At 38.1% G+C, this 22,849-nt stretch overlaps 1 protein-coding gene and 1 pseudogene across 4 annotated transcripts in view; one reads left to right on the top strand and one right to left on the bottom strand.

The window, feature by feature from the left end:
* Rbm41 (RNA binding motif protein 41) overlaps nucleotides 1-20,270 on the bottom strand; it is a 42,947-nt gene extending 22,677 nt beyond the window's left edge. For 2 of the 4 annotated variants that reach the window (XM_048335964.1, XM_048335968.1), the window contains exons 1-5: nucleotides 20,206-20,270; nucleotides 17,125-17,241; nucleotides 15,746-15,938; nucleotides 14,469-14,673; nucleotides 12,707-12,778 (exon numbers count right to left, since the gene is read on the bottom strand). In XM_048335964.1, coding sequence (XP_048191921.1) covers nucleotides 12,707-12,778; nucleotides 14,469-14,673; nucleotides 15,746-15,938; nucleotides 17,125-17,241; nucleotides 20,206-20,213 — 595 coding nt within the window. In that variant the 5' untranslated portion in view covers nucleotides 20,214-20,270. The remainder of the gene's footprint in view (nucleotides 1-12,706; nucleotides 12,779-14,468; nucleotides 14,674-15,745; nucleotides 15,939-17,124; nucleotides 17,242-20,205) is intronic. The other 2 variants (XM_048335966.1, XM_048335967.1) reach the window with 2 other exon arrangements.
* On the top strand, nucleotides 4,067-4,661 carry LOC125343500 (annotated as a pseudogene).
* Nucleotides 20,271-22,849: the final 2,579 nt, after the last annotated feature.

Here is a 22,849-nt window from a genome sequence, read left to right as displayed (position 1 = left end):
AAGTTACTGACAAGTAGCAAGTACTATACCTTATATAATCCTTTAAAAAGGACTTGTAATTCCAAATACAAGAAAAATGAAAAAATAGGCAAAAAATATCATAAGGGCAATGAAATAACAAGACACAGAATGAGAATAAACATTTCAATACATAATCAGCAAAATAATCATAATAAAATTTTATTAGTATTAAATTATATACATTTATAAGCAGTTTCACCTAAGTTTAGAAAAGAAAGGTTGAAATAGAATATTCAGAATATATTATAACACTTTCCTGGCCCACTCCTCTTTATAGTAATATAAGTAAACAGTAATCATGTTGGGACATTTGGAAGTGAGTTCTAGCTGTGATACCTGCCTAAAGTTAAAGTAACCTCTGAATCGAGAACACATCCAGAGGGAGGGAACCTTTTTTCTTTCAAGTGCCATTTTGGATATTTATAACATCATTATAGGGCATAAAAAATTGTCTATACAGGTGGACTGCTGCGGGCAGCCCAAAACAGTCAGTAAGAAGCATTTGAGGGCGTTATATGGACCAGCAAGATGTCCCCTACCCCTGTAACAAACAAAAATATATCCAAGCAATAACCAGGCATTTTTATGTTTTTCAGGCTCAAGGCCTGAGCACTGTCCCTGGCTTCGTTTTGCTCAAGGCGAGCACTCTGCCACTTGAGCCACAGCACCACTTCTGGCTTTTTCAGTTTATGTGGTGCTGAGGAATCGAACCCAGGGCTTCATGTATACGAGGCCAGCACTCTTGCCACAAGGCCATATTCCCAGCCCCATTTTTATGTTTTCTAAATGGATAAAATAACTGAATAGCCACTTTACAAAGGAGGCTGTCCAAATGGTCAATAATATGTGACATGTCCATTGCTATTAGTTATTAAGCAAATGAAATTTAAACCACAGCAAAACAAACAATATATGCATGAACTCCTGAAAAAATATAAAGGCCGGGGAACACAACACAAACATGCATGGACATAGTATGAGGGAACTGTTGAAAGAAAATACAGCACATGATTTCTGATTGTAGAGTGGATAAAACAGAAATGTGATATAAACTGTTAGATAATACAATAGTGATCATAAAACTGTGATTATATAGGAGAGTGTCCTTGTTCTTAGGAAATACAAATGAGGTATTTAGAAATAAACCCTTATTTCATCAGATACCTATTTCAAATAGTAGCAAAGTACAGACATATTCATGTAGAGGAAGACAGAGGCAAAGCAAATGTGGCAGTATGTCAATAACTAGTAGCACAGGTGATCAGTGTGTCTTCTTTAATTTTTAAATGTTCATGTTTGAAAAATCTCAAAACAAAAGTTGTGGAAAACAACTCTTTCTTAAGGGCTAACAATAAATTAACATTAACTACTCCTAAAGATGACAGGGCAATAAAAGTAAATGTGTATTAAAAGTAGAATCTGATAATATCCAATGTGGACAAGAATATGGAGCAATGTGAACATTTCTACATGACTGGTGGGATTTTAACTTGAGGACAATTTCTCCAGAATATCTACTAAATAGAATATCTACTAAATAGAAGACAAATCAACTCTTCACCCCTCAGTTCTATTCTAACACATATACCCTGAGAAACTCTTAGAGATGAGTCTCAGGATTACTGTAGAAAAATGATCATAATAGTAAGACTGATTCTTGTAGCTCCCCACCTCCAAATGGAAACAAACCAAATATCAAGAACCAAATAGAACAGAAAATATTATAGTATGTTAGTAATATGAAATAATACTATATTTTGATGAAAATGGTCAAACTATCCATAGTAATAGGAATCTGCTATATTACAATATTATATACATATAACAATATATTAAGTACAAAAATAATCAATAGAATATACAGTATAATCTATTTATATAATACTTATTCATTCACATAATAAGAACGCAAAACCTGCTGCGTGCTGGTGGCTCACAAGTGTAATCCTAGTCTGGAGACTGAGATCTGAAAATTGTAGTTGAAAGCTAGCCCAGGAAAGCTAGGGCAGGAAAATCTGTGAGACTCTTATCCCCAGTTAACCACCAGAAAACTGGAAGTGGTGCTGTGGCTCAGAGTGGTAGAGCACTAGCCTTGAGCATTAAGAAGCTCAGGGACAGGGCCCACGCCCTATGTTAAAGCCCCATATTCAAAAAAAAAAAAAAAAAAGGAATGCCAAAGTGCTGGAGAAGGGCTGAGAATGTATATATGAAACGCTGGCTTCTATTCCTCAGCACCATATACACAGAAAAAGCCAGAAGTGGGCGCTGTGGCTCAAGTAGTAGAGTGCTAGCCTTGAGCAAAAAGAAGCCAGGGACAGTGATCAGGTCCTGTATCCAAGCCCTAGAACTGGCAAAAAAAAAAAAAAAAAAAAAAAGAATAGTGCTGGACAAGTGATGAAAATATTTTTAAGTAAGGAAATTATTAACACAAGTCAGGATACAGGTTATACCTGATAGAGAGAAAGTTTGATTTGTGTAGTGTGTATACAGGCTTATAGAGGACTGACAATGTTCTAGTTCTTGATCTGAGTATGTATATTTTCAGCACTCTAACATCTTGCAAAATAGCTGGTTTGTCAGCTTCAGCAAAGTAGCAGAATATAAAATCAACGCACAAAATTCAATATCTTTTGTAGACACCAACAATGAACAGGATGGGAAAGAAATCAGGAAAACAACCTTATTCACAATAGCCTAAAAAATCTAAAAATAAACTTAAATAAAAAGGTTAAAGATATGGAAACAATGTGGAGATTTTTTGTTTGTTTCTTCAGTGTACTCTATGGAGTTACTTCTTTTTTCTTTTGTTTTCTAGCCCTTTTGGTTTACCTTCTGTTGTCACTGTTTTTGATTCTGGTATTTTTTTGTATTGCATATAAGTTCATCTGATTGGGCATGGGAAGGAAAATCACAGAAGTGGTAAGACAAAGGACAAAGGGCGAACCAATGCTTACAAGACACTATGTTGGAAATGAACTTTACAACTTGAGGGGAAAAGGAGTGGAGGGTGGGAAAGTGGGAGAAACGAGGGAGGGGGGTAACAATTTTTGAAAAGAAATGTACTCATTACCTTACTTATGTAATTTAACCCCTCTGTACATCACCTTTAGAATAAAAATATAGAAGACCTCTCTCTCATTCATCAATCAGAATTAATATTATGAAACTGACTATACTACCAAAAGCAATCTGCAAATTCAGTGCAATTCCCATCAAAATTCAATGTCATTTTTTCCACAAAATAGAAAAATTCTAAAATTGATAGGAAGCACAAAAGACACCAAAGCAATCCTAAGCAAAAACAGAAATGCTACTAGGAGATTAGTATAGGATACAGCACTAAGGTATAAAAATTAGCTTTAAGTAGAAAGGATTTTCCTAAGACTTGAATTCAGTAGAAAGAGAGAGTTAGAATGTAGAAGTTAGCAGAAAACAAAGCATGAAGGAGTTGAAAATTTCTTGCTGCTTGAAATTGGGAAGAAGCCTGCTAAGAGATAAAATATATGTAATGGCATAAAGGATACATATACACTCACACAAACATACATACACAGAAAACGTATTTGTAATTGTGGGACTAGTTGAGGGGAGTAGAGGGAGTAGGAAGGAAAAGAGAACATCAAGAGGGTGAACAATAATCAAAACACATTACATCTGTGAATAAAAATGGCAAAACTAAACTCATTGAAAGCTGAATAATAATGGGTAGTAGGAATGGAGAAGGTGAGAATAAGGGTCAATCTGATTAAAATACTCTGTATGTGTGTGTGAAATGGCACGCTGGAAATCCTTTGATCAAGGAACAGGCATTTAAAAAATGACAGGGATATAAAATAGGTCCGGACAGGATGTAGATTAGTGGGAGGGGAAGGGGAATGGAGAGGGTGACAGAGGGTGAATATGGTCAAAATACATTAGGTTATATGTGTGAAAATGGAACAATAAAGCTGTTTGAATTGGGAAGGAGAGAGAGGGAGGGGATGAGACTGACCAAGGTACACTGCATATATATATGGACATATCAAAATGAAATTCCCTTGTACAACTAATGCTAATAAGAAATGTGAAAAAAGAAAGTGGAATAGTAGAATGGGAAAAATAGGAAAGATAATATAGAAGAGGTTTCTGAAAAATGCAATGAGAAAACTGGTTTAAAAACTATCAGGGGCTACTCAACCATCCTGGAGCCAGCTAGTGGTCTTTGTCTTGCCTGAGCCACCAGGCCTCTAGCCTTTTACTCAAGATGAGTGATAAACCAGACATGTCTGAAGTGGAGAAGTTTGACTGATCAAAGTTGAAGAAAACTAATGCTCAAAGGAAACTATCCAGCAGGAGAAGGTGTGTATCCAAACATCCTAAAATGGGGACCTCCTCTCAAGAGCAAGCTAAACACCAGCTGGGAAGCTTGTTTTTGTAAAGCAATGTGTAGCAATTTGAGGTACCTGCAGATGGTTTCCCCCACTATGTTCCTTAAGAGGTCAGCAGTAACCAAGTTCCCTTAAATTTGTTTTTAAATTGAAATTCCAGACAGCAGATGCACAATAATCTCACTATTGATTACCCTTGTGTGTAACAGAGCAAGCCAGTTTTAACCTAGTAGGTGCCTTCATTGCTTCATAATCACTAAAAAGTTGAATGCTTTTGCAAAAAAAACCTCAAAACTGTCAGGGGCTGGGAATATGGCTTTGTGGTAGAGTGCTTGCCTAGCATGCATGAAGCCCTGGGTTCGATTCCTCAGTACCAACAGAAAAAGCTGGAAGTGGTGCTATGGTAGAGTGCTGCTACCCTTGAGCAAAAGAAGCTCAGGTACGGTGCCCAGGCCATGCGTTCAAACCCAAGACCAGCAAAAAACAAAACAAAATGAAAAACCTGTCAGAACCAGCCGGGTACTGATGTAATCCAGCTACTCAGGAGGTTGAGATCTGAGGACCCCAGTTCAAAGCCAGTCTCAGCAGAAATGTCTGTGATACTCTTATCTCCAATTAACCACTAAAATGCTGGAAGTGGAGTTGTGGCTCAAGCAGTAGAGTGATAGCTTTGAGTGAAAAAGCTCAGGGATAGTGGCTAGGCCCTGAGTTCAAGCCCCAGAACTAGCACAAAGAAAACAAAACAACACATAGTTGGGCTCAGTCTTTCTCAGACCCCTGCTTGCAGGAGTTCCACTTTCTTTTCTCTCTCAATAAGGCTCAAGAACAAAGAAAACAAAATAAAACAAAACCTGTCAGAACCAATTTTTATAACTCTAGAAAATAACCAAAAGCTTGCAACAATTGGGGATCTTTTCTTTAAGAAAATAGCTGAAGCACAGTAAGAATGATGCATTTTGTAGTATCTTAACTTGTGCTATTCCCATTCTTTTCTCCCAGGTCAGTAAGAACCTTAAAAACCAATAATCTCAAACAAAACAAACTAGCCACTAGAGGGGGGAAATGGGACCGGAGCCCTTCAAAGCATAATTCCTAGAGAACCGTCATTACATGATCTGGCTGGTGATCTCTAAGAAAATCTCACAAGCAACACCCTCTCTCTATCTGACTAGACCAAGTTTACCAAGTATGAACAGCCCTTTTCCCAAGACTGCCAAAATGAATGAGAGGCTGTTGTTGAATTTCATAGCTACCTGAGGTGGTGAGTCACAGTTAGGGAAAATCTAGGTTAATCAAAAAGCTTAGATAGGCAAAATGTAGGGAATGAGATGTCCAGAGGGGGTTCTAAAAAGCTCCAGCATATTTCTGGTAATCTAGACAGCCACAGACATACTTTATAGCTATAGACATGCTAAGGCTTGTGCATGCTTAGCAAAGATCTGAAAAGGCTCTATGAACTCATCTTCAACTAACCTTGAGGTTTTGTGTAAGCAAGAAATGGAAGCTAAAATGGAAATACAAACTGCATGGCTAAGTATTGAAGATGTTCTCAGCACACACCCAGAATCCCTTGGGGAACCTGGAAAAGTACTAGCTCTAGGCATAATGTTCTAGACGTAATGAAAACATTATACTGAGTTAGAGAACACCACATATTATGTGATTCATTTATATAAAATGTCCGAAATAGGCAAATCCATAGAGATTAGATAGTATATTAGTGGCTGCTTAGACTGGGAGGAGAAATGGGAACTGAGAGAAATCTTTGAAGTGATAGAAATGTTCTAAAACTAGACTGCAATTATGTTACATGAATTGTATAAATTTACTAAATCTTTGAATATACACTTAAGAGGAGAAGTTTTATGGTGTGCAATAAATGAAAACTCAATAAAATAGTGAAATGTCCTAACTAAATACTACAAAAAAAACTCACTTTTTCCCAAATATAATAATACAGATAGGCCAGTGGTAAAAGAATGGAAAGACTTCAACTATGAAATGTTCAAGTAAGGATCTCTGAAAGTTTGCTATTCCATAAAGGTAAAAAGTACAATGGCAAAATTTCTCTATATCACATTTTTTCTAAGTCTGGAAATAAATTAAAAGGTTGCAACAAAACATGAGCAGTTTTCAAGAAAAACTCAGTAAGGCAAGTAATATTTCTAATATTGCAATTTCCATAGTTCCATCTCTTTCTCTCCATCATTACAGGAGTCTTGAAACCCAACAACATTGCAACTACAGTAGATATAAAATTCAGCAGTATAGCTGAAACCAAAGCGACAGTACTATTTTTACTATCTGACATTCCTGGTACCTCAATGGAAAGCTACATTATGACTGATTGTCTTTGACCTGCCTCATCCCACTTTGTGAGAATACTCCATCCCAAGGGTATTTGTCAAAACCAAACAGTACAGACTCTGTAATAGTACAGCTGTTTGAGATAGCATTAACACTAAGGACAGACTGACACAAAGGAAAAAACTTAAAAGAAAAACAGTGAATGAGATTTCCATAGCTTTCAGTAATTCAAACATTCCTGACAACGTAGACTGTAATGAACAGGGGATGGAGGCATGGCTAACTTGGTAGAGCACTAGCTAATGAACGAAAATGTCAGGTACCAAGTTTGAGTCCCAGTCTCAGACCAAAAAAAACAGGTACTGAACATGTACAATACTATGTGAGTGCCCAGGAAAATTAAAGCCTCAGAACACCCTAGTATCTCACCTCTTGCTGGAACTCACCTCTTGAGGTTCTGGGCAAGGAGAAAGTGAAGGCTAGGGCAGAATAGTAAACTGTTGGGCTGAATATTGAAATAGTACCCCAACATAAATATACACAGAGTCTCAGCAAAGACTGGTAGACTTTTTGATTTAAGCCATTTAAGAAAAACTCCCTCCAATTGTTAGCAGTCTATTATATTAACTGAACACAGAGAATTTACAGAATTCATGTAGGAATGTCATTCAACAATAAATCTATAGGATAGTGAATTGGATTTTTAGAATTATCACATATTATTTAAAATGTCTGATTTGCAGCAAACAATACAAGATGCTGAAAAAAAGGAAGTATGGCACATACGCAGAAGAAAGTCAACACAATCTGTCCTAAGGAAGCATGCTAGGCCTAGTAAAAAACCTTTAAAATGGTTATTATAAATTCTTCAAACAACTGAACTATGGAGCCAAGCACTAATGACTCACACCTTTAATCTTAGCTATTTAGGAAGCAGAGATCTGAAGACTGTGGTTTACAGGCAGCACAGGTAGGAAAGTCTGTGAAATTCTTATCTCCAATTAGCCACCAAAAATTGGAGCTGTGGCTCAAGTGGTAGGGTTAGCCTTGACCCCAAAAAACTCAAGGACAGCACCCAGGCTCTGAGTTCAAACCCAAGGATTGTCACCAAAAGAAAAAAAAGTAAATTACATATAAGGAACTAAGTTTCAGAATGCCTTACAGAATAGGCAATAAAATAATCAGAAAAACCAGACACAGTGACTCAAGCCTGTGATCCTAGCTACTTAGGAGATACTACCTTGGCAAAATAATATCCTTGTGAAATAAAATTATCTTGGTTAAGTCTTAAAAAGATCATAGGAGCTGGGAATGTGGCCTAGTGGTACAGTGCTTGCCTCACATACATGAAGCCCTGGGTGGATTCCTGAGTACCATATATATATAGAAAAAGCCAGAAGTGGTAGAGTGCTGGCCTTGAGCAAAAAGAGTCCAGGAACAGTGCTCAGGCCCTGAGTTCAAGTCCCAGGACTGGCAAAAAAGAAGATCACAGTTCAAGGCCAATCCAGGCATAGAACTCTGTGAGACTCCATCTCAACCAAGGCTGGGGGTTATGGTACACAACTGCTACCCAAGGCTTGGGATGGGGCACAATGGCTAGATGAAGTGATGTGTGACTATCATCCCAAATAGAAGGATGTAGTCCAGGATAACCTGGACATGAATGAAATAAGAGCTAGCTGAAAAATGAACTATAAAGGCTCCAATAGTAGAGCATCCGCTTAGCAAGCTTAAGGCTCTGTGTTCAAACCCTAATGCAACCAGAGAATAAAAATTAGAAAGAAATGAAATAACAAATCTATTAGCAATTCTGGAGTTGAAAAGTAAAATAAAATGTAATTTTTACTAAGAGGACTCAAAAGAAGATTGAGTTGGCAGAAGAAAGAAACGATCAAACATATGTCAAAGATCTGTCTACTATTTACTCTAAGGAGATTAGGCCATTCTATGGGGAAGAAAATAAGTATAAAGAAAAATTAGCAGAACCCCAGAGAACTGTAGAATCTCATAAACCTCCGAGATACCAACATACACATGACAGGAATGTCAGAAGAAAGCAAGAAAATGACCAGATCATTTAGAGATAATGGTTGATAACTTTCCAAAACTGACAAATGACCAAAAAAACTCACCAAGGACAAGGGGTCCTCAACAAGATTAATAACTGACTTACCAGAAACCAAGGAAGCCTGAAGATAATAAGATGGCATATTCAATATACTGAAAAAGATTGTGAACCAAAAGTTTATATCCATCACAGTTAAATTTCAGAGAAAGAAGGTACAAGAAGGTAACAAGAGGATGATTCTGGTTGAAGTAAATTATAATCATATATGAAAATGTCACAATGAAACCAATAATCCTGTACAATTAATGGATGTTAATAAAATGGTAGGGAAAACCTATACTTCAAAATTGAAATATATAGGGGATACAGCCTAGTGGCAAGAGTGTTTGCCTCGCATACATGAAGCCCTGGGTTCAATTCCCCAGCACCACATATACAGAAAATGGCCAGAAGTGGTGCTGTGGCTCAAGTGGCAGAGTGCTAGCCTTGAGCAAAAAGAAGCCAGGGACAGCGCTCAGGCCCTTAGTCCAAGCCCCAGGACTGCCAAAAAAAAAAAAAAAAAAAAAAAAAGAACAAAATTGAAATATATAAACAATTGGATAATATTCATCATTGAAGGACCTGCTCTACAAGAAAAATCTAAAAGGAATTTTTTAGGCTGAAATAAATGGACATACTAATTCATATCCACACAAAAAGCACTAGTACAATTAACATAAATATAAAGGTAAACATAAAAGGTAGTATAAATGCTCTCAAGTGGAAGTTGTATCCTCTGAAAACTACAAAATATTGCAAAAGGAAATGAAAGAAGACTCAGATAACAGAAAGGTATCTCATGGTCATGCACTAAAAGAATTTAGTCTTTATTATTCAAAGCTATCTACAGATTCAATGCACTCACTATAGAAATCTCAATGATGCAATTCTGCACGAATAGAAAAATCTACCCTAAATTTCTTATGGAAATTTGTGGGACCCCTCTCCAATATCCAAAACAATGTTGAAAAAGAAAATTAATCAAAACTATTGCAAGTCTCATGCTTCCTTTCAAAACTTACTGCAAAGATACAATAATTAAAACTCTGGGGCACTGTCATAAAATATATATACCAGAAGAGTAGAAGAGAGTGCAGAAGTGGTCAAATGATTTCTGAACAGGGTGCAAAGATTATTCAGTGTAAAAAGGAAATCTTTTAAAAAAGTAGCACTGGGAAAATTGGATATCAATAAGCAAAACATGAAATTTGATCCTTAACTTAGGCTGCATGCAAAGAGTAATTCAAAATGGATCAACAACCTAAGCAACAAAGCAAAAACTCTAAAAGCTCAGAAGACAACATGGGGAAAAGTTTTATGATACTGGATTTGGCAATGAATTCCTGGATATGGCATCAAAAGCAAAAATCAAAAGACAAAATAAACAAACAGGACTTCATAAAAACTTTGTTCATCAAAGGAAACTATCAAAAAAGTGAAAAGGTAACCCACAGAAAAGGAGGAAGTATTTGTAAATCCTTAATCTGATAAGAGATAAATATCTAGAATATACACAGAACTCCTATAACTCAATGAAAATAAACAAGCAAGCATTTTAAAATAAGCAGACACTTGAACAGACATTTCTCTAAAGGAAATGTACAAATAGTCCAAAAGTATATGATACCAGTTATTAGGGAAATTCAAACCAAAGCTATAATGACAAACAACTTCATGCTTCTCAAGGTGGCTAATATGAAGAGCAAGAGAAGAGGGGAAAAAAACCTAGAAAACAAATGATCCTGAGTATAAAGAAATTGAAATTTTTGTGCATTGCTAGTAGGAATATAAAATGGCAGTCTCTATGGAAAGGATATGTTGTTGTCCATAAAGAATTAAGTGTAGATTATCATATGATTTCACTTCTGAGTATCTATACAAAAAATAATTGAAAACAGACAAACATCTGCACAATCATGTTCACAAAGGCATTACTCCCAATAGCTAAATCATTAAAGCAACCAAACTGTGAACTGTTAACAAAAATTTTTAAAGGGTAATGTTATAGAAATATCCCAACAAAATGCCTTCATACAACTAATACATACTAATAAAAGTGGTACATCTATACAATGCAATATTATTTAGCTTTATAAAGGAAATAAATTCTGACATTTTATTAGTGAACCTTGAAAGGTAGTGAGCACCTATAACCTTAGCACTTGGAGGCTGAGGCAGGAAGATCATGAGTGCAAGGCCAGCCTGGACTCCACAGAGAGTTTCAGCCCAGCCGGGACTATATAACAAGACCTTACCTTGAAAAAAAATGAAACAGAAATAACAAAATCCAGTTATAAAAGGGCAAGTAGTGCATGATTCTGTTTATAAGAGGTACCCAGTTTAATTCATAGACAGAAATTAGAATGCTGGTTGCCTCAACGTGGGGGAGAAGGAAATGAGGATGTAGTAGTTAATGGTTCAGTTAAAAAATTCTGCAGCTAGATGATGATAATTGTTGCAAAACAAAGTAAATAACTTCATCTTTAGAAGCATATGCTTAAAAGTGGTTAACATCTTAAATTTTATGTTTTATATATATATATTCTATGCAATAAAAGCAAAGGTTTTGTCTGCAAAAAATACTAAGAAAATGAAAAGAGGCATAAACTGGAAGAAAATATTTTAAATTACATATTTAATAGAGGATTGTGTTTATATATATGCATACACATATTATAAACATATAACAAAATTTCAAAAGTCATCAGGAAAGAAATAAACACCCCAGAGATAAAATGGCCAAAGGTTTGAATGCACACTTTAGCACAAAGTATATAAGGATGGCAAATAAGCATATGAAAAGATATTTAACATCATTAGACATCAAAGGAATGCAAATTAAAAGAACAATGAGGTACCACTTCATACCTGTTAGAACAATCAAAATAAATACTGATGAAACCAAGTGCTGACAAAGAAAATACAGCAGGTGGAACTCTCATACATTGTTGGTGGGAATGCAAAATGGTACAGCCACTCTGAAAATGATTCGGCAGTTTCATATAAAGTTAAATATACACTTACCATATGACCCAGTAATCCCACTTGATATTTACCTTAGAGAAATAAAAACTTAAGTTCACACAGAAACCTATACAAGAATGTTCATAACAATATTATTCATAACCTGGAAATAAGCCAAATTATACTTCAATGGGTAAATGGGAAATGATGGAACATCCATACAATGAAATGTTGACTTCACAAAGTGAATGAACTATTGATGCAAATAACTTGAATGAGTTTCAAAGGCATTATGCTGAGTGAAAGGAGCCAGACCAAAGATTATACATTGTATGATCCCATTTAAATGACAGTTCCCAAAAGATAAATCTAAAATGATGGAGAACATATAAGTGATTGTCAGGATTTATGGGAGAGAGTTGGAGTGACTATAGAGAGATAGCATGAGGGAGTTTTTCAGAGTGATGGAGTTCTTTCTACTGATTGTGATGGTGGCTACGAGAATCTACGATAGAAAACTCACAGAACTCTATGTCAAAAAAAAAAGAAAAAACCCAACCCAGCCCCATGCAATGTTACTGTACATGCATTTCAAAAATAAAATGTTAGCTATTTTATCACCATCATCATCAATAATTATAATTTACTGGTTAATAAAAATATTCAGAATTATTTGTGAAATAGGATCTAATGAAATGAGTAAGGTCAATTTCTGTTTGGCATAGTAACTTAAAAGAGCAGAGATAAAAACACTAATTATAAAAACATTACATTTCTTTACTAATTGCTCTAATATTTCAGATCAGGGTAATATCTTCTAGCTGGATCATGCCTATAAACATTTTCATATACTGAATATGGAATTATATGTTTAACTTAGAATTTTGGGACCCTAGGTAACATTCCTAAATCTAACACTTTAAGAAAACTCTCGACTTGCCTTTTGTGCCTAATTTTATCTTCCTCTTCATTGAGGTCATGTACTTGTCTGCACTTGTCTTTTTGTGGTGTGCTGTGAAGGTTTAAAAGGAGTTCAAAAGTTGGAAACAGAACAGTTTCATACACCCCTCCACCCCACCCCGCACCCAAATAGCAGGCAGTGTTTAATGTGATTTACATGTATTACTTCACCTAGTCCTTAATAATTTTATACTATTAATATTCCCATTTTACAGATGAAGAAACTTAACTACAGAATAACTTGCTCAGCATCTCATAGCTAGTAGATGGGGGAGCCAGATCTTCCTAGGCAGTCTGCCTTCAAAGCCCATTGTTCATAATCAGCATGCCATAATACCTATCCACAAAAGGTCGCTCATTTATTCACTCATTCCTTCCTTTACCACCACTCTGCCACATCTATGGTGTATTTCTAACAAATCATTCATTCTTTATCTTGACTTTAAGATATCATCTAAGCAGAGATTATTTTCAATGCCACATACCTACCTCTGACCTCTCTTCTTCTGGCTTTATTTCTAATTGCCACTCTCAACCAACTCAAACACATCCTTCTTCAAAATTTTCCCATAATGGATTTCTTAATTTGGCCAATTATTAAGTCTAATAGCCTTGAAACATTTATGACACACTCCTCTTCATTGACCCTTTTCCTTTGTAGTATCTCTTATAACCAAACCCTTTCCAATACCACTGTCATCATTGTGGTCTAGATCTTCATGTCTAAATGAATACGAAGCTCCTCAGCATTTTCTGTTTCCTTTGTTTATTCCTATTTATTGCCTATCACATTAATCATCTTCAAATATGGTTTTTATCATATTACTCCTAGCTCAACAAATTTCCTGTTCAAATTCATTAATTGAAAAACTGTGTATAGTTCTTTACTATCAACCAAATGAATTCTACAACTCTTAGTTACATTTCCAAACATCTCCAACATCCCCCAAACCATTGATCGTATTTATACCAACATTTGAAATGCCATTCCCTGTTTAAATAGGCAGTACTAAAAAAACATTGAAATTTTACTTCCTCTGAGAGGCCTTCTTCAGCCAGACCAATAAAACTCTGAACTTCCACAGCACTTAGAAACCTTATCTAGTATTATTACTGAATGTTTTATGTGTATATCTCTGACCAGACAATACTTGGAACAAAGTCAGGAACCATTCTTAAACTTCTATACACCTTCTACCATTCCTACTAAAGTTGATCTGTTTAAATCTTTCTGAGAAAGACACATTTAATGTATGTATATATTTTGTGCTATTTTATAGACCCTTCACAATCTAGCCTTCCCTCCCATATCAGCATCAGCCCATCACTCTCTACCACTCCTCAAACCCTTGCCACATCAATCTTCTTATTCTCTGGATACACCAGGCCCCTTTCAGTCCTGCTCCTATTCACTATTTGTAATGTCCTTTCCCCTTTCCCTGACAAATGCCTGTCGATCCATCAAAACAGCAAGAATGTCAACTTCTACCTCCCCCAACTAAATTTAGAAGCTACATGTTCTGTGCTCCCCCAGCACTTGATTCAAATCACTGTAACAATTTCCATGCTGTCATGCAAGTAACTGCACACATGTTTTGTCTGTCTTGTGGAACTCTACATTCCTTAAAGGTAGTATTAGCTTACCTTTCCCCCAGTCCCTTCACTAATTCTCTATACCTCATATCTTACTATTAAATCTTTCTCAATAAAAGAACATAGCAAAATCAGTGAGGATCACTTACCTTGGTAATAAAGAGCCTTAAGGAAGGAGTGCCGATCAGCTCCCTGAAATAAAGACTTTTCTATTTCCATTTCTCGTCGGGTCAGTTGTTTGCTTTTTGAAAATCTTTGGGGCAGGCAAAGGATGCGTTGACGCTCTGAGATCCTTTCTTCAATGTCTTGGAGGCGATTCTGTATTGCTTCTGGAGTTGCCCTTAGCCTTTTCTTCTGAAACCAAAAAGAAAGGAGATGGAGCATTTCATAGAAGACATTGCCTGAAAGTGATGCTCTGATGCCTCAAGTAAGAAAGATGATCAAGGCACAGGAACTGAACGCACTTATAGTGGTAACTAAGAAGTGAACAAATAGGGGTTGGAGGCATTGCTCAGTTGGTAGAGTGCTAGCCAATGAAAAAAAGCATCAGGTACTGAGTTTGAGTCCTGTCTTGGACCTTAAAAAGTGAACAAACAGCTATCCTTTCATGAATGTCTAGATCTTAAAAGCCAAAGGACCCTGGATGTTGTATATATGTGTATTGGAACTAGGGAAGGGAAGGGGAATATCAAAATGGAGAGACATAGGATAAAAGACAAACCAATGCAACAGCAATACTTACAAAACTATATGCTATAAACCAACTGTACAAGTCATGGGGGGAATGGGGAAAGGGGAAGGTGGAGAGGGAGGAAGAGGGAAGAGGTAACAAGTCGGATAAGAAATGTACACACTGCCTTATGTATGAAACGGTAACCCCTCTGTACATCACTTTGACAATAAAGAAATAATTTTTTTTAAGACATGAGCTTGGCTGGGAATATGGCCTAGTGGTAGAGTGCTTACCTCGAATACATGAAGCCCTGGGTTCGATTCTTCAGCACCACATATATAGAAAACAGCCAGAGTGGTGTTGTGGCTCAAGTGGTGGAGTGCTAGCCTTGAGCAAAAAGAAGCTAGGGACAGCGCTCAGGTCCTGAGTCCTGAGCCCCAGCACTGGCAAAAAAAAAAAAAAGCCATGGGCTGGGAATATGGCCTAGTGGCAAGAGTGCTTGCTTCGTATACATGAGGACCTAGGTTTGATTCCTTAGCACCACATATATAGAAACAGCCAGAAGTGGCGCTGTGGCTCAAGTTGGCAGAGTGCTAGCCTTGAGCAAAAAGAAGCCAGGGACAATGCTCAGGCCCTGAGTTCAAGGCCCAGAAATGGCAAAAAAACCAAACCAAACCAACCAACCAAACAAACAAACAAATAAAGAGATGTTCCTTATTCTCCAGGAAAAAACCAAAAACATACCCCACTCACCTTTTCACCCGAAACATGGCTCTTCCAAGTCAAGATTTCTGTTTCACTGAGCCCTAGTTCCCTGAGAGAAGCAGTTTCCTGGTCCTTTTCATGTAGTGTCTGAAACTGGGACAAAGTCATAGTCCCTGCTGCTTCCTTGCCAAAGGGCTTGTACATGGTACCAGGAGCAAAGCTCTCTTTCTTGGAGACACATCTGTAAAACAAGCAAGAAGTGGGTAAGAACATATTATGGTGATCAGAATTCATGGCAATGGACATTAAGCATTATAGCAGACACAGTGAAACTCACTTGTCATTTTTTTCTCACATTCCATTTGTAAGTTGATGCACCACTGCAACAATACAGAATTCTATCAATAGTTCCCTCATCCAGGACTAATAAATGACTAAATTATAAATATTTCTGGGTGCCAGTGGCTCACATCTGTAATCCTAGCTACTCAAGAGACTGAGATCTGAGGATCACAGTTCAAAGCCAGACTGGGCAGGAAAAGCCATGAGACTCTTATCTCTATCGGAAAAAGTGGAAGTGCTGCTGTGGCTCAAAGTGGTAGAGTGCTAGCCTTGAGCAAAAAAGCTCAGGGACAGCGCCCAGGCCCTGAGTTCAAGCTCCATGACCAACAAAACAACAAAAGAGTACTTGTATGCATCATTTTGCCATATTTTGAGGGTTTAATAGTTAAAAATAGATTAAAATGTCTTTTGCTTTTGTGAAAGAACAGTAGAAAATAGAAGAGTGGCAAATAAACAAGCTATGACAATACTGAGTTATAAATGCTATACTGTGGAAAAGTTGGGGTATATAAGAAAGGTCCGTGGCCCAGGTTATGGGATAGAAAAATCTTCCTAGAGGAAGAGACACAGAAGTCAAACCTTGGTTAACATATAAAAGCCTGCCAAAGGAAGTGGCAGAGTGTTCTACCCAGGCTTTAAGAGGGTCTGTCAGATGAGTGTGGTAGATAAAGCCAATAATCCTAGATACTTGGAAGGCAGAAATTAAAATATCATAGTTTGAGTCAGCCTGTGCATAAAAGTTCTTGAGGCTCCACCTCAACCAATGGCTGTGTTCAATGACACACACCTGCTATCCTAACCAACAAGGGAAACAGTGCCTTGCTTATCTTTGCAGAGACAAAGGGAAGCACAAGTAGGAGGACTACAGTCCAGGCTGGCCATAGCATAAAGTGAGACCCTATCTTGAAAACAGCCAATGATAAAAGGGGCTGGCTGAATGGCTCAAGAGGTACAGCATCTCCCTAGCAGAATGAAGCCCTAAATTCAAACCCCAGTACTACCGTCACCCCCTCCTCCTAAATTGAGTGGTTTGTCACTTGGGAGAATCTATAACATTCTTGCTTTTTAGCAAAATCAATACCTACTCTTCAATGGAGACAGAAGTGTCAAGCTGATGCTGAAGAAGGCTTTTCAGCTGCCTCTCTCCTTCTGTTTCCAGCTCTTCCAGGACTTGTTCATCACTCTTCATACAGCTGTTTATCCTGAAGCAGATACAAGAATAGATACAGAAAGTGGATGAGAATGTCTCAAAATAACATTCCTTATGCTTATTACTGACCCTTAATGACCCCATTCATTCCAAAACACTTTGCTAATAATCAACTGCTCTTTATTGTTTATTCTATGGGCCTAATATTCAAAATACAGGAAACTTAAGAAAGTAGCCCCTCAGCCCCCCCCCCCAAACCCTGATAAACCAAACATTAGGTGGGCAAAGGACTTAAAAGACAGACTTCTCAGAAGTAAAGACAACAAATAAACACATGAGAGAATTCTGTTCAACATCCCTGGCCATAAAGAAAATACAAACCAAAACAACTCTGGGATTCTATCTCATCCCAGTTAGATTAGCCAGCACCAAGAATTTAAACAACAAATGCTGGCGGGGATGTGAGGAAAAAGGAACCCTTTGCACTGGTGGTAGGAATGTAAACTAGTACTATCACCCTGGATGGTGGTTTGGAAGTCCTCAAAAACCTAAACACAGAACTTCCCTATGACCCTGCCATACCACTCTTGGGCATGTATCCAGAACATTACAAGTCAGGATATGGCAAACACACTTGCACATCCATGTTTAGTGATACACTACTCACAATAGTCATGTTATGGAAACAGTCCAGATGCCCTACAATAGATGAGTGGATCAAAAAAGTTGGTACATATTATTTCACTCTACAAATATTTACTGATTATCTACTTACTCAGAAGGCATTGTGCTATTTAGTGATGGAAATCAAAGATACTCAAAACAAGTCTCTATCTTTAAGAAGTTTCTAATTTATTTAGGGAAAAGAGATATACATGATAGTGTTCTGTATATGTGCCTAGGGAAAGAGAGACAGAATATGAATGAATAATATATAGTTATTATATAATGTTACATAATAATATTATATATTCTTTTTTTGGTTCTGGTCCTGGGGCTTGAACTCAGGAACTGGGCTCTGTCCATGAGCTTCTTTTGCTCAAGGCTAGCATTTTATCACTTGAGCCATAGCTTCACTTCTGGCTTTAAAAAATAGTTAATTGGAAATAAGAGTCTCATGACTTTCCTGCCCTGGCTGGCTTTGAACAGTGATCCTCAGATCTCAGCCTCCTGAGTAGCTAGGATTTCAGGCTGCGAGCTACTTGGGCCTGGCAATATTCAATTTTTTGGATGAATAAACCATAGGAAAATATATTAACATACATATCTCAAAAAGTCATGCTGGGAGCTGGGAGCTCATGTCTGTAATCCTAGCTACTCAGCAGGATGAGATTTGAGGATCCTGGTTTGAAGCCAACCTGGGCAGGAAAAGTCCATGCGACTCTTATCTCCACTAAACTACATAAAAGGCCAGAAGTGGAGCTGTGGCTCAAGTAATAGCGCACTAGCACTGAGCAAAAGAAGCTCAGGAACAGAGCCAGTCCCTGAGTTCAAGGCCCAGACCTGCACACACACAAAGAAATGTCATTACAACACTTAAAATACTGCTTAGCTTAAGAATTATTAAGACATGTGTAAATGATTAAAAACAATAAGATTGTAAGCTGGGGTAGATTTTACAAATAACATTTCTTCTACATAAAATATTGCCTAAATACATTTGAGAAAAAGAGCAGGTAACAGAAAAATGTGTACAATATGTGTTTATTTGTATAAAATAAAAAATGGACAGAAACAAGGAACATTTTGTTCGGGAATTATATCATATGTGGAAAAACTTTTAAAAACCAGAACAAATGCAATCATGCTATTCAGTATACACTAATTGGGAAATAACCTACGTAACTTGTGGGCAGGTATGGTAGAAGGAAACTGAGGAAAAGTGAAGGAGGGGATGGTCTATTCATTATGTGATATGAAATTGTAATCCCTCTTTATCACACTTTATTAATAACAATAAAATTATATTTTTAAAACTAAGCAGGAGAATAACAGAAAATACTGGATATTGGTCATGTCAGGTGGGAGGGGAAAGAAGCAATATGGGAGGGGACAGAGGCATTTTCTTAAGCTTGTGATACATTCAAACATTTATAATTATTGTTTAAACTATATACATTATGCGCGTCATTTTTCATGTATGAGATAGATCATTGTTTTGTTAAAGGTTATTTTTCAGGCAGGGAAAATCAGAACCGAGAGAGAGAGAGAGAGAGAGAGAGAGAGAGAGAGAGAGAAAGAGAGAGAGAGAGAGAGAGCGAGAGAGAGAGAGAGCGAGAGAGAGAGATCCAAGTAACTGAGAGTGAAAGTGAGAATATTTTAAATTCACCACACTGTTCCAGAATGATCTGGCATAGTGAAGACAAATCTAATATAATGAGGACCCTTTTAAAGGGTTTTCTGACCCATTCATCATCGAGCCTGAGCTTGTAGTTCCCAATAATAAGCATCTAGGTTCAAAAGACCTTTTACTAAGGAACCAGTAGGGGGAACTGCTGACAGCAATGCCTTTCTTTTCCTGTAATAATATAGCGGGCCAATTTTGTGCTTTTCGTTTCAATTTATCATAGGCATTGTTTCCTCCATTTGAAATTTGAAAGCGCTACATGTTTTCGTGGCTCCACCAAGTATTAAGTCGCAAACCATGCAAATAAATGCGCTCGCCCCCACTCCTCTTCAAGGATGAGAATGAGGTGGACGCGGCCGGGAGGACCCTGGCTGGGTACGCCCGGCCTGGGTCCTAGCTAGCTATTTCCGAAACGGGAAGACGCCGTGCCGGGCGTCCTCTCCTTGGGCCTCAGCCTCCACGCCGTTCCTCGGGAAACCGCCATGGTCACTGCCCTTCCACAACTTTGCCCGACAAGCCTACCTCCCCCGACTTCTCCTTTTGTCTTCCCGCTCACATGAAACCGCCCCCCAAGAACGTGACAGAGCCAAGGCCAAAATAAAAGCCACTTTCAAGGTAAAAGGTTAAATAGCGCTCCCCGTGGTGCCTAAAAGGCAGACGGGCCCTTACCTCTTCATGTTTCCACAGGCCTCTAGCTCTAGCTCGCATGACTAGGCCGCGGACCTCAACTCCCAGAATTCTGCGCGACAAACTGTGGTGCCGCGTGGGATACTGGGAACTGTAGTAACAGCGCTGCATAGACACAGAAAGCATTGTGACGTAACTCCCCTAGGGACTGGGAATGTGGCTTAGTGGTAAAGTGCTTGCCTAGCATACACGAATCCCTGGGTTCATATTCCTCGGTACCACATAAATAGAAAAAAGCCACAAGCGGCCCTGTGGTTCAAGTAGTTTAGTGCTACCCTTGAGCAAAAGAAGCTCAGGGACAGTGCCCAGGCCATGAGTTCAAACCCCAGGAATGGAAAAGAAAAGGCTTTCCTAAGAATTGGAGGCGTGGCTCAAGTGATGCTTTCAAGCCCTAGTATCAGCTGGGCCAGAAAAAATAAGAAATTTGTCATATAGACTGTAAGAGTCACCACTGTAATTTTTTTTTCCAAAAGAAAGAAAGGAAAAAACCTCGTTTCCATTTCCCGGAGCACCATTGTAAACTGCACTCTTTTCAACCAACCTCAGTTTTTTAAAAAATCTACTAACACTGCCTCTCTTTCGGCTTTTCCAGTCAAACCTCTAGTGTGTTTCTGCTTTCTAGCCATGATTGCACTTATGGGTATCTTCTACCTGTAACATACTTCTGAACTCTCCCAATTTAATTAAAACACACACACACACACACACACACACACACACACATGTATGTATTCTGGCCTTTGGATATCTTCTTTTTTTTTTTTTTTGGCCAGTCCTGGGCCTTGGACTCAGGGCCTAAGCACTGTCCCTGGCTTCTTCCCGCTCAAGGGTAGCACTCTGCCCCTTGAGCCACAGCGCCGCTTCTGGCCATTTTCTGTATATATGGTGCTGGGGAATCGAACCTAGGGCCTCGTGTATCCAAGGCAGGCACTCTTGCCACTAGGCTATATCCCCAGTCCCTTTGGATATCTTCTTGATAAAAAAAAAAAAGGTAACTCGGGCTGGGAATATGGCCTAGTGGCAAGGGTGCTTGCCTCATATACATGAAGCCCTGGGTTTGATTCCCTAGCACATATATATAGAAAATGGCTAGAAGTGGCACTGTGGCTCAAGTGGCAGAGTGCTAGCCTTGAGCAAAAAGAAGCCAGAGACAGTGCTCAGCCCCTGAGTCCAAGGCCCAGGATGGGAAAATAAATAAATAAATAAATTAATTAATTAATTCAAGAATGAGGTACAAGGCTCTAGTAGTGGTTCATGCCTCTAATCTTACCTACTCAGGAGGATGTAAAAATGTGTGGTTCAGGTGGTAGTATCAGCCTTGAGGGAGAAAGTACAGAGAGTGCAAGAGATATAAACCCTTCTCCCCCAAAGGTGATGTTTAAGACTGGATGGGAGGCTGGGAATATGGCCTAGTGGTAGAGTGCTTGCCTTGTATACATGAAGCCCTGGGTTCGATTCCTCAGCACCACATATATAGAAAAAGCCAGATGTGGTGCTGTGGCTCAAGTGGTAGAGTGCTAGCCTTGAGCAAAAAGGAAGCCAGGGACAGTGCTTAGGTCCTGAGTTCAAGCCTCAGAAATGGCAAAAAACCAGGGACAGTGCTTAGGCCCTGAGTTCAAGCCTCAGGACTGGCATTAAAAAGACTGGATGGGTGGATCATGCCTTTAAGGGCAAATGAGGGGGAAGTATCAATACTGTAGTATGCAACTTCTATGTAAAGCTAAAGTTGTCCTAAATATTAAGTTTATGTTTAAAAAGTACCATAAAACATTTTTCCACCTAGCAGATGGAGGATATAAAAGTATATTTGTTTTCTTGAGATTGTGGGGAAATAGGGACTCCCAATATATTGCTGGTGGGAATGTAAATTGCGAACTCTACTGAGAGTTAGAGGATCCAAGCGAAATGTACATGCACATTCCTTTAAAGCAGTAATTAAATACACTTATTAACAGTAATATCAATATAATAAATATTCATTTATATACCTTATTTTTCCTTGAAACACGCTTATAACAAAATATTGGTTTTAACTTTAATATCTAGGAAACGATAGGCATTCAGTGAAAAAATAACAATTAAAAGGACGCAAAAATCTTTAATTCATTCCTATAATGTCCAGAGGATAGTTATTGCATTAGCAAAGTTCAAAACAATGCATAGCACACCTCTGTGTAAAAAGATGAAATGTGTTACCTAGACACAAATAACTCTGAGAGAGCATGGGAGTAATGTTTTCAGGCAAGGGGAGCATCAGAACTGAGGGATAAGGGAAGGAAAAAGAAAACCTCTTCAATATGATTTTTATCCCTTTTGAATTTTTTTACTGTTGTTTTAAGACAAGATCTCCCTATGTTTCCTAGGCTAGCCTCAAATTCTCTCTGTGATCCTTGTGTCTCGGCTTCCCACGTGCTGGGATTACAAACCCACCTTCCCTTTGAGTTATTAACCACATGACTCTATCACCCACAGGATTCTTTTTTAATTAAAGAGAACCCTAGGGCTGGGAATGTGGCCTAGCGATAGAATGCTTGACAAGCATGCATGAAGCCCTGGGTTCGATTCCTCAGTACCACATAAACAGAAAAGCCCAGAAGTGGCACTGTGGCTCAAGTGGTAGAGTGCT

The sequence above is a fragment of the Perognathus longimembris genome, chromosome 28, assembly GCF_023159225.1.
Source record: "Perognathus longimembris pacificus isolate PPM17 chromosome 28, ASM2315922v1, whole genome shotgun sequence".
Lineage (NCBI taxonomy): Eukaryota > Metazoa > Chordata > Mammalia > Rodentia > Heteromyidae > Perognathus > Perognathus longimembris.
The sequence above is the reverse complement of the archived record's forward strand: the minus strand, read 5'-3'. Positions and strand labels throughout refer to the sequence as shown.